The following is a 12179-nucleotide window of genomic DNA, read 5'->3' as shown; positions in this document are numbered from 1 at the left end:
ATGTTTTTATTGAACTGAAAAGAGAAAATTCAACCGGTCAGGTAGCATCGACGGCAAGAGAAAGAGTTGTTTCAGGTCAAGAACTCTGTCAGAGTTGATGAAGAGTTTTGGCCTGAAATGTTAACTGACTTGCTATGGGTGTCTAAAACTTTCTGTTTTTAACTTCAGCCCTCTAGCTTTTGCTTTTCTTGATTTTAATTTGCTGTTAAATTAGAAGCGTTTGGACTCGGTTTAAGCATGATCCCAGAAACAGCTGCAAGTTCAAGCTCAAACAGTTTAGAATGGTAAATGCATCAAGAGGAAGATTTCTGAATTGCTGTTGAAGAAACGCACATTTTAAAATCAGAATCCGATTTATTAACACTGAGATGATATGCGATACTATATGTGATGTGTTGACTACCTTTGCTCTGTTCACTGCAAAGGGTAGGATCTCCCAGAGGCTACCCATTTCAGTTCGACTTCCCATTCCCATTCTGACATGTCTTCACAGAAGCCAAACTCAGGTTGGAGAAAAAGCAGCTCATATTTTGCCTATGTAGCCTCTAATCTGATGGCATGAGCATACATTTCTCTCCCTCCCTTCTTTCCTTTTCCATTTCCCATTGTGATTCCACTCTCAACCCTTCTCCTCACCTGCCCATCATCTCCTCTAGTTCTCCTCCTTTCATTTCTTCCATGATCTACCGTCCTCTTCTATTAGATTCCTCCTTCTTCATCTCTACTCCTTCCACCTTCTTACTTCATCCCTCCCCACCCTCACCCGCCAGCTTGCACTCCTTCCCCTCCCCCCATCTTCTTATTCATTTATTTATTGAGATCCAGTGTGGAAGAGGCCCTTCCAGCCCTTTGAGCCACACCACCCAGCAGTCCCCCGATTTATTCTCAACCTAATCATGGGACAATTTACAATGACCAATTAACCTATAACCAGTACATTTTTGGACTGTGGGAGGAAACTGGAGCACTTGGAGGAAACCCACGCAGTCACGGAGAGAACATACAAACTCCTTACAGACAGAGGCAGGAATTGGACCCGGGTTGCGTGTACCGAATTCTTCCTTTCACCCCCTTCCTTTCCAGACCTGATGAAGGATGTCAGCCGGAAACATCCATTACCCTCCATAGATGCTGCCTGACTTTTTGAGCTCCTCCACCATTTTGCATGTGACCCTCAAGATTTCCAACATCTACAAAATTTCTTGAGCTTACAATGTGAAATTTGTTGCTTTGCAGGGTACAGTGCAAAGACATAAAAACCTATAAATTGAAAAATAGATAAATAGTGCAAAGGAAGGAATAATGCAGTGAGTGTTGGTGTGAGTTTTCCTGACCTTTATGCATTCATACGCTCTGCTGCTTTCCACTCATTCTCCATCCACGTGGCAGCTTTGTTGCAATGACAGTGCCAGACACTTTGCAGAAAGGAATCCTTGCCATGGGACTGCTGCCAAATGGTGCGGCTTAAACCATTTGCTTTTAAGTGCAAACTCCTGAAGAACTCAGTACAATTGGAAGCTTCCACCATGTGGACTGCCTCTTTATTACTCACAAGGGGATCCAGTGAGCCGCCCTCCTTGTTGACATGACTGCATTGTGTTGGATGAAATGGTGCAGGGAAGGCATGGTTGCAGTATATGGATGTAAACTACTAATAATACAGTACTATGCAAAAGTCTTAAGCACATATATTTATCTAGCGAGCCCAAGACTTTTACACAGTATTGTATTTGGCATTGTGGAGCGGAGAGTGAGTTTGTAAATCTGGCGGGAGCAATGGATGTTGGGAATGCTGAGGGTGGAGCCCTGCGGGTGGGGTGTGGGGCAGGTGACAGAGAAGGAATGCCGGGATGGGGGTGGCGTGGGTGCAGATACACCCAGCCCGGAGACACCAGGCTTGATTACAAACGGTTTATTGATCATTACAGAATGTTTCTCTGGTGCTTCCTTCTGCTTTTCCCCTCTCCCTGCCCCCTTCCCACTCTCAGTCCACAATGGAGACCCATATCAGAATCAGGTTTATCATCACTCACGTAAGTCATTAAATTTGTTTTTTCTGTGGCAGCAGTACAGTGCAATACATAAAATTACTGCAGTTCTGTGCATAAGTCTTAGCACCCTAGCTATATATATCTGTCTAAGACTACTGCACAGTACTCAACTCATCTCGTTAGAGTATGTAATCAAAGCTATCTGAGGGTCTTGTGTGTCCAATACTGTTGAAGTGGAACCAATCTGTATTAGTTCTTAATTTTATATTGCCTTATTCCATGTAGAGGCAAATTTTAATAGAAAGTAATCTGAAAAAATAAATTTTGTTGGAATTAACTTATTAATTAAATGTCGATTGTTCCCCGTCATAGCAATTTCAAATTCGTGTGAATCCACAGCTCCCTCTGGCCATCAACTAAACTAATGATGCTGGTTCTCAAGGTTGCTCTTTTGTTGTACAGAAGTAATTACTCCTGTCATTAAGGATGTGTAGAAACATTTGCTGTGTCTTTGAATTTTAAACTTAATTCCAGTTCTGACTTGGATTTTGAACCTTCAATCCAACAAGTTACTAAGTCACCTTTCCCAACCTATTGCAGTCTTCAACTGCCTTCAGCTTCCTTTTACCACGAAAAGAAATCCTACTTTTCATTGTGACCATGTTTTTTTACTAGAGCGAGACTGACCATTGTAATATCTTACTTGCAGATGTCGATGAATGCACAAGTGATAAACCATGCGGCAGTCACGGCTTCTGTGAAAACATAGCTGGATCCTACCGCTGCCTCTGTGACCAGGGCTTTAAGGATCAAATGGATGGGAGCGGGTGCACCGGTGAGTGCCTCATCTTTTCCATGGGATGCTTTTCTCAGACTCTGAATAAACTACAACTCCTATGCAGGGGAGATCATACCTCACTCGCTTCTTTGTGGAGATACCCAAGGAGAAGGGTGAAGGCAAGATGTTAGATGTTATCCTAATGGACTTTACTAAGTCTTCTGACAAGATCCCATATTGTAGGGTGCTCTTGAAGGCTGAGACACAAGGGAAACAAGGATTGTAGGTGAACTGAATTCAGAATCAGTCACAATCAGGTTTTTTTTATCACTGGCATATATCATGAAATTTGTTGCCTTTGTGGCAGCGGTATAATGCAATACATAATAATAGGAAAAAATCTGAATTGCAGTAAATATAGTCATAGTCATACTTTATTGATCCCGGGGGAAATTGGTTTTCGTTACAGTTGCACCATAAATAATAAATAGTAATAGAACCATAAATAATTAAATAGTAATATGTAAATTATGCCAGGAAATAAGTCCAGGACCAGCCTATTGGCTCAGGGTGTCTGACCCTCCAAGGGAGGAGTTGTAAAGTTTGATGGCCACAGGCAGGAATGACTTCCTATGACGCTCTGTGCTGCATCTCGGTGGAATGAGTCTCTGGCTGAATGTACTCCTGTGCCCACCCAGTACATTATGTAGTGGATGGGAAACATTGACCGAGATGGCATGCAACTTAGACAGCATCCTCTTTTCAGACACCACCGTGAGAGGGTCCAGTTCCATCCCCACAACATCACTGGCCTTATGAATGAGTTTGTTGATTTTGTTGGTGTCTGCTACCCTCAACCTACCCTCAAATTATTAATAATTTAGTAATTATTAAATATATATAAATAATTAAATTAGTTAAGTAGAGCACAAATAGAAATGAAAAAAAGTAGTGAGGTAGTCAGATGGTAGAGGGGAAGAAGTTGTTCCTGAATCATTGAGTGTGCCTTCAAGCCTCTGTACCTCCTTCCTGATGGTCACAGTGAGAACAGGGCATGACCTGGGTGATGAGGGTCCTTAATGACAGATGCTGCCTTTTTGAGGCATCACTCCCTGAAAATGCCCTGGATACTACAAAGCTAGTTCCCCATGATGGAGCTGACTGAGTTTACAACTCTCTCTCTCCATCGATCCTATGCAGTAGCCCCCTCACCCTCCCCACACCAGACCAAAATTGCTTGAGCAATGAGTGGTAGAGGAATGTGATGGATGGATGCTTTATAGACTAGAAATCTGTAACACGTGGTGAGGAGATATTTGTTTGCAAAATATATTTTGGATGGAGTCACTTCTGTAGAGAGTATGGAACCATAGAGTAATGCAGCTTGGGAACAGGCCCTACGGCCCAATTCATCCATACTCACCAAGATATCCAGGTAAGTTCAGAATCAGAATCACTGTATTGCCAGTATGTGAAACATAGCACAATTGATTGTGGTTCGGTGCCAGGCATAAAACACAGGACAATACCGTAACAGACAACACAATAATAATCAACAATTTACAAGACAATAGTGCAAGCAGCCATAAGCAATCAACACTTAGCAGAATGGTCACGTGCAAACATTCAATAATCGAACTTAAGTAAATGTGAACATATGAACAGACTCAATTATTAGCAGAAGGAGAGCATGAAAGATCATGTAACAGATGTTGTGCAGGGACAGTTAGGGTATTAGACCTGAATGAGTTTTATTGAGAAACTGGATAGCTACAGGAAAGAAGCTTTGGAGGTGACATTTAGCCCTGGTGGTGATGGAGTTGTAGTGTCTCCCTGATGGCAATTTGGTGAGCAGGTGACTGCTAGGGTGGGTGAAGTCAGCAGTCATTTTTTTAGCTTTTTTCTTCACACTGGCGATGAAAAGGACTTTTAATATCGGTAGCTGAATCCCCAATGATCTTCTCAGTTGAGAAGACCACTCACTGCAACCTGGACTTGGAGAGGGTGGAGGTGGCAGGAACCCGCACGGTATCAGAGCTGGTCACAACACTCAGTGATGGCTGAGTAAAAATTGATCAGGATGTACCCTGAGGTGTTAAATTTCCTAAACTGGATTAGAAAGAATGGGTTTTTCAAGTTAGTCCTGATAAGGGGTCTCATTCTGAAAGGTCAACAGTTTATTACACTTCATAGATGTTGCCTGACTTGTTGAGTTCCTCCAGAATTTTGTGTGTGTTACCCATGTAAACTAGTCCCATTTGCCTCCATTTGGCAGATTAACCTTTACGTAGAACATAGAACATGGAAATCTACAGGTCATTACAGGCCCTTTGGCCCACAATGTTATGCTGACCATGTAACCTACTCTAGAGACTGCCTAGAATTACCCTACTGCGTAGCCCTCTATTTTTCTAACCTCCATGTACCTATCTATGAGTCTCCTAAAAGACCCTATTGTATCTGCCTCTACCACTGTCGGTGGCAGTGCATTCCATGCACCCACCCTCTCTGTGTGGAAAAACCTACCTCTGACATCCCCCTTGTACCTATTTTCAAGCACCTTAAAACTATGTCCCCTTATGTTAGTCATCTGAGCTCTGGGAAAAAGCCTCTGACTATCCACACGATCAATGCCCCTTATCATCTTATACACCTCTATCAGGTCACCTCTCATCTTCTATTGCTCCAAGGAGAAAAGGCCATTACTATCCATTACTTTACTATCCATGTACAGTACCTGTCCAAGTACTTTTTAAATGTTGTTACTGTGTTAACCTCAACCACTTCCTCGGGCAGCTCATTATGTGTAAACAACATCCTTTGTATGAAAAATGGCCCTACAGGTAGTTTTAAAATCTTTCTCCTTTTACCATAACCCTTTGCCCTTCAGTTTTGATTCCTCTTATCTGGGGGGATAAACTGCATGCATTCTGTCTATCTATGCCCCACATGATTTTATACACCTCTATAAAGTCATCCCTCAGGAACAAGGTCCTAGCCTACCAAACCTATCTCTACATCTCAGCCGCTGCTGGCAACATTCTCATTAATCCTCTTTGCACACTCTCCAGCTTACTGACTTCTTTCCTCTAACAGACTAACCAAAACCATGCATAATAATCCATGTAGTCTCACCAGTCTTGTACAACCGCAATATAATTTTCCAACCCCGACTGATTAAGGCCAGTATGCCAAACTTCACTACTCTGTCTGCTTCTGGTACCACTTTAAGGGAACCAGTACTTGTTCTACAAGTCCCAAGACTGTAACATTCACCGTGAAAAGTCAAATTTCCCAAAATGCAGTATCTCCCACTTATTGAACATCATTTTCCATTTTTCAGCCCACTTGCCTAGTTTATTGAGATTCACCATGTAATTTCTCATTACTTTCTTCACTGTCTTTGGTACCACTTGCTTTAGTATCATCTGCAAACTTACCAACCACCCTTGTCCATTCTCATCCAAGTTCAACAACGATGTGCTGGCAGAGAAGGCAGTAGAGGCAGCTACTATTTCAAAGTTTGCAAGGTGTTTGAACAGGGTACAATACTTGGATAGGGAGGGAGGAGAGGGACCCAGGCCTTATGCGGGCATATGGGATTAGCGTAGGTACTGTAGGCTCTGCAAATGGCATGGATGCAGTGAGCTGCTTCTGTCCCTTACATTTGTATGACAACCTGATATGGAAGGGAAGCAGTGAGAATGGACAGAAAGGATGGCTAGGTATGGCCACAAGCCTGGAGCAGAGAGAATATCACTCAGTGAGGAAGGGTTACATCTTGTTCACATGGCTTGTGATTTTTTTTTTCTTGATTATGAGATGGTAGAGGATTTCTTCAATTTTGTTTCTGCTCTATGCCTCTGCTTCTCTCATAAGATGGTCATGGCTACTTATACTTGTACTTTATTGTTGCCAAACAATTGACACTAGAGTGTACAATCACCACAGCGATATTTGATTCTGCGCTTCACACTCCCTGGAATACACATCGATAGTAAATAGTAAAAATTTAAATTATAAATCATAAACAGAAAATAGAAAAGGGAAAGTAAGGTAGTGCAAAAAACCGAGAGGCAGGTCCGGATATTTGGAGGGTACGGCCCAGATCCAGCTAGCTCTGCAAATGAAAATATAGAAATTAACAGTCACCAGTATAACTACACAAAGATCTTAAGCACATCAGTAGGTACATCTAATGTCAGAGAAATGTATACAATACACATCCTGAAATTCTTTTTCTTTGCAAACATCCATGAAAACAGAGGAGTGCCCTAAAGAATGAATAACATTTAAATGTCAGAATCCCGAAGTCCCCCCAGCTCCCCCTTCCACACATAAGCAGCAGCAAAGCAACGGCCCCCCTCCCCCACCGGCAAAAAACCATCTGCGCCCTTCACCGAGCACTCAAGTGTGCAGCAAAGCATCAATAAAAACACAGACTTGCAGTACCCAAAGACTACTCATTCACCCGGTAATTCGACAAACCGCAGGCTCTCTCTCCCCCTAATAAGGGAAAAAGAGATGTCCCTGTTTCAAAGTGAGAGAGGAGACATAACAAAACAACTCGCTGATTTATGGTGTTAAAAATCTGTTGCGTTGTTTTTTCCAAGCTCTGTACCCAAAGAACTCGGGCGTCTGGGCACACAGCCAGCAGCCAACTTGCTGCTTTTGAACTTCCTTCTTCCAGGACACACCAGGCGCTGGCACCAGCCTTGAATCCGCCCACCTCCAGAGCCACGAAAATTTGGCACCCTGAAGGCGTGCTTGTCTTCCAGGCCGCATCCTTGGCATATCGAAAGTGGCCGGTCATGAGGCCCTGATAGTAGGTGCCATTTCCACAAAGAATCGAAGTCAGCGTGTAACTCCAGGTTAGGTTCTTCAAAACAACCCTGAAAAGGGAAAAAAAAGGAGACAGTAAAGACAGAAACCGAGCTGTTTCCAAAGATGCAAGCAAGGAGTGGCCATTAGGCGCCATCATCCGAAGCTCTGCTTCTTCAGGTTACCTAAAGAAAATTCAAAGAGGCTTGAATAAGATAAATCTATAAAGGTCATTACAATGTTATGGACAAGCACAGAATGTAATTAAATTCCCATAGAATAGTGACCTTTGTATTCAGGACTGAAAACAAGGGATGAGTATAGTCACAGACAGCTCTGGCGAGACCACCAGGGTACTGTGAATGGTTCTGGAAACTGCACCTAAATGGAGAATGCATTGTAGATCTGTGGAAATGATAGATGGCTAAAATTACTCAAACTAGGGTTGTCTTCCGTGGAATGTGGAAGATTAAGGGGCAAATTGATTGCCACTTTCCAGATAAGAAGAGAAACAGTTGAAGTACGTAGGGAGCACTGTTCCATTTTGGAGAGGAGTTAAGGACTAGGGAGGCAGGGTCTCAAAACTAGAGCTATCTCTTTCAAGGGTATGTATTTTTTAAAGGCACGTCTAGTGTGACTGCGCTACTTGTTCAGGCATGAATTCAGGCTGTTACTGAGATGATCTGTTTGCCCGGGCAGCCAGTTTGCAGCCCAGGTGGTCTCCCAACCAAACACTAAGCAGGTTCGAGTCTGCTTAGCCTGATATTGGCCAGGAGCATAGTGAGCACATGTCCAACTCTCCCCCTTACAAAATGATGTTAAGAAACAGTTCATATGTGGAGGGTGTATACATTTGGCATTCTTTTCACAAAGGGTAATTGATGTTCATTTTAAATATGAAGTTAGTGAACCTGTCCAGTGTTCAGATTGTTTGCCCACAGTATCTGGTCCAGGTAACCATTCTTCATCATCTGCCTTTGCAATGTCGTTGCTCAGCCACAGAAGACAGAACCAGGCATTCTTACTGATCACGGCCAGTGGGATTCTTGACAGATTTTCATTCCAGCACAAGACTGTTGGTGGGAGGGGGGATGGGAATAGGGAACATTTGTATCTTGGCATTCATGCCAGCTAGGTCAAGATCCAATCATTCCTTTTAGAGTGTAGTTTTTGGAAAATTGTGAAAAGGGGAAGGGTTTTCAGAATTATATTGGGCTTGGCAAGGAGGATTGGAAACACTTAGTGAAGTATAGCGATCTTAAAAAGCCGTCTTAAGTCTACAGTAATTGAATACTTTAGGGGAGAGAAAAGAACCTGCTTATTAAACATAGAGTGGGTGTTAATTTGTATCTTGCTGCAGCTGCTGCTACAGCTCGTCAAATGGAATTTATTTCCTGACATTTACGAAGCTGAATTAATCCTATATGAAAGCTGAATTTATTTGTTAAAAAAACAAAAGGGAAGAAAATGTAAATCTGCAGGATAAAACTCAAGTCTGGAGCTCAAGTCTGCTGAGAACCGGGTGACCACAAAATATCTACGGCCGGATATGCTGTCTGGTGTCTGATACGCGCACGCTGCGTGGTTTGATAAAATACCTTCTCAAGCAAAACGTACTTTAGACATTTGGCGTGTTGTGCAGACTGTTAAAGAAAAAAAATTGCTTTCACTGGCTAAATGCTTCTCATTCTGTCAAGATCAGAATAGGGCACAGGAAGCTGAGGAGAAGGGAATTAAGGTGGCATGTAGGCTAGTGCAAATTAAACATCAAGAGGCGGCCTGCTGCCAGAACTATACCCCGATCCCATGAAGATAAGATTGATGTTGCTACCCAGGGGAGACCCAGACACCTGGGATGGCGATATATGGTATGATGATAGTGATAATGGGTTCTTTGGTGAGGGGGAAACTGCTTTTGCCTCAGAACCGTTGCAGGCTCGGCCTGCTGTGGTGACTTCTGAGAAAAATGTCCATGGGCAGCCGGGAGTACAGCCTCTCGAGTGCAAGAAGTATAATGATAAGGAGCTATCTGAGATGGCTGCTCGTTTTAAATGAAGGTTCGGGGAGAGTGCAGAGAAGGTTTACAAGGATGTTGCCGGGACTTGAGAAACTGAGTTACAGAGAAAGGTTGAATAGGTTAGGAATTTATTCCCTGGAGCGTAGAAGAATGAGGGGAGATTTGATAGAGGTATATAAGATTATGGTGGGTATAGATAGAGTGAGTGCAAGCAGGCTTTTTCCACTGAGGCTAGGGGAGAAAAAAAACCAGAGGACGTGGATTAAGGGTGAAGGGGGAAAAGTTTAAAGGGAACATTAGAAGGAGCTTCCTCACACAGAGAGTGTTGGGAGTGTGGAATGAGCTGCCAGATGAAGTGGGAAATGCAGGGTCACTTTTAACATTTAAGAAAAACTCGGACAGGTACATGGACGGGAGGTGTATGGAGGGGTATGGTCCAGGTGCAGGTCAGTGGAATGAGCCAGAAAAATGGTTTGGCACAGCCAAGAAGGGCCAAAAAGCCTGTTTCTGTGCTTTAGTGTTCTATGGTTCTATGTGTATATCTTGAGTGTGAAATCCCAGTGCTCCAATTACATCCTGCAACACTGTATATTATAACAGGCTGTCCATCATTTTGTTGCCTGTGTGTCACTTCGCAAACTACAGTCTTCAGTCAGGATGACTAAAGTGCCCACATTGTGTCATCAAAGTACACATAGAAGCTGGGGCTTCCTTCTGGAAAGCTCAGGGCCCCTGCCCTGCCCTGCGCTGCGCTGAGCTGTCACAGAGCATCATCTCTCAAGTAAATAGAGTGACTGAGGTCAGGGGTGGTTCCAAAGACAGAAGGCACCTGCTTCAAGAAGCACCAGACCAACTGAGAGGGTCAGAGAAAAGGAGGAAATTCTTTCACAGCTGAAAAGTTATGCCTAAACCTTTCCAATGCTAGGCGGGCAAGCTTTAAATGCAGAAATAGGTTAATATAGTCCTGCCCAGCTCTTGGCTCCATCCCTCCTCCTCCTGTCTTCTCCTATCATTTTGGATCTCCCCCTCCTACTTTCAAATCTCTTACTAACTCTTCCTTCAGTTAGTCCTGATGAAGGGTCTCGGCCTGAAACATCGACTGTACCTCTTCCTAGAGATGCTGCCTGGCCTGCTGCGTTCACCAGCAACTTTGATGTGTGTTGCTTAATATAGTCTTTAATAACTGTAGGTTAAAAGAAGCATTTCTCATGGAAGTTATTTTTCAACAGTACTATGCACAATTACGCATAATTTTCTTGTTAATAAAATTTTATTCAGTATTCTGTCACAATGTTATCATTACACTTATTTCCCACTCCTTCCTTATAGGCCCCTTGCTCTTCTTTTGGAAGTTTAATCTCCATTGGCTGACATCCTGGGTGCTTTGATTGAACTTTTCAAGTTGCTAAGGATGTAATGTAGGGGAACAATTCCACTGGCTCTAGTCAGAAGTGGTAGGAACTTGGAATTCTTGTTTGAAAATACCAGGCTCATGTTTGGTCAGTTGTTCATTTTAAGCTGGAGAACGATAGTTAGTAAAGGGATTAGGGGATGGAAGTAGAGGAGCAGAGACAGGCAAGGAATGAGGCTAGATCGACCATCTTTGTGAATGTCCATACAGTCTCTGGGGTCAAATAGCCTATTGCTGCTCTGTTGCTTTGAGCTTCCTCCAATTAGCCTGAAGCTTTATGATACTGGAGTTCTTAAAGTCAGCAAGACCCAGGAACTGATTATAGACCAGGGGAGGGAAACCAGAGGTCCATGAGACAGTCCTCATCGGAGGGTCAGAGGTGGAGATGGTTGGCAGCTTTAAATTCCTGGGTGTTACTATTTCAGAGGACCTGTCCTGAACCCAGTATGTAAATGGAATTGTGAAGGAATACTTATACTTCCTGAGGAGTCTGTAGAGATTCGGCATGACATCTAAATCCTTGACAAACTCGTCTAAGTGTGTAGTGGAGAGTGTATTGACTGGCTATATCACAGCGTGTTACAGAAACACCAATGCCTTTGAATGGAAAATTGTACAATAGATGGTGGATTCGGCCCAGTACATCATGGCTAAAGCCTTTCCAACCATTGAGCACATCTACATGAAATGCTGTCACTGGAAAGTGGCATCCATCAGCAGAGATCCCCGCCACTCAAATCTTGCTCTCTTCTCACTGCTGCCATCAGGTAGAAGGTACATGAGCCCCAGAGCTCTCACCACCAGGTTCAGGAGCAGTTACTACATCACAGCCTTGAATAAAAGGGGATAACTACACTCGCTTGCTTCCCCCCATTGAAATGTTCCCAAAACCAATGATCTCATTTTAAGGAATCTTTATCTCATTATCTCATGTTCTCATTATTTATTGCTATTTACTTATATTTGCATTTGCACAGTTTGTTGTCTTCTGCACTCTGTTTGATCTTTCATTGATCCTGTTATAGTTACTGTTTTATGGATTTGTTGAGTATGCCCACAGGAAGATGAATCTCAGAGTTGTATGTGCTGACATATATGTACTTTGATAATAAAATTTACTTTGAACTTTGAAGTGGTATCAGTCCATATCAGTCTCTGTGC

The 12179-nt window shown here is 43.0% G+C and overlaps 1 protein-coding gene across 6 annotated transcripts in view; it reads left to right on the top strand.

Moving 5' to 3' along the window:
• The window catches only part of ltbp1 (latent transforming growth factor beta binding protein 1), a 452733-nt gene that overhangs the window by 348135 nt on the left and 92419 nt on the right, over nt 1–12179 (top strand). For all 6 annotated transcript variants that reach the window (XM_072264871.1, XM_072264877.1, XM_072264876.1 and 3 more), the window contains one exon: nt 2701–2826. In XM_072264871.1, coding sequence (XP_072120972.1) covers nt 2701–2826 — 126 coding nt within the window. The remainder of the gene's footprint in view (nt 1–2700; nt 2827–12179) is intronic.

The sequence above is a fragment of the Mobula birostris genome, chromosome 8 (assembly GCF_030028105.1).
Source record: "Mobula birostris isolate sMobBir1 chromosome 8, sMobBir1.hap1, whole genome shotgun sequence".
NCBI classification, from domain to species: domain Eukaryota; kingdom Metazoa; phylum Chordata; class Chondrichthyes; order Myliobatiformes; family Myliobatidae; genus Mobula; species Mobula birostris.
This window is presented reverse-complemented; position numbering and strand designations above follow the sequence as displayed.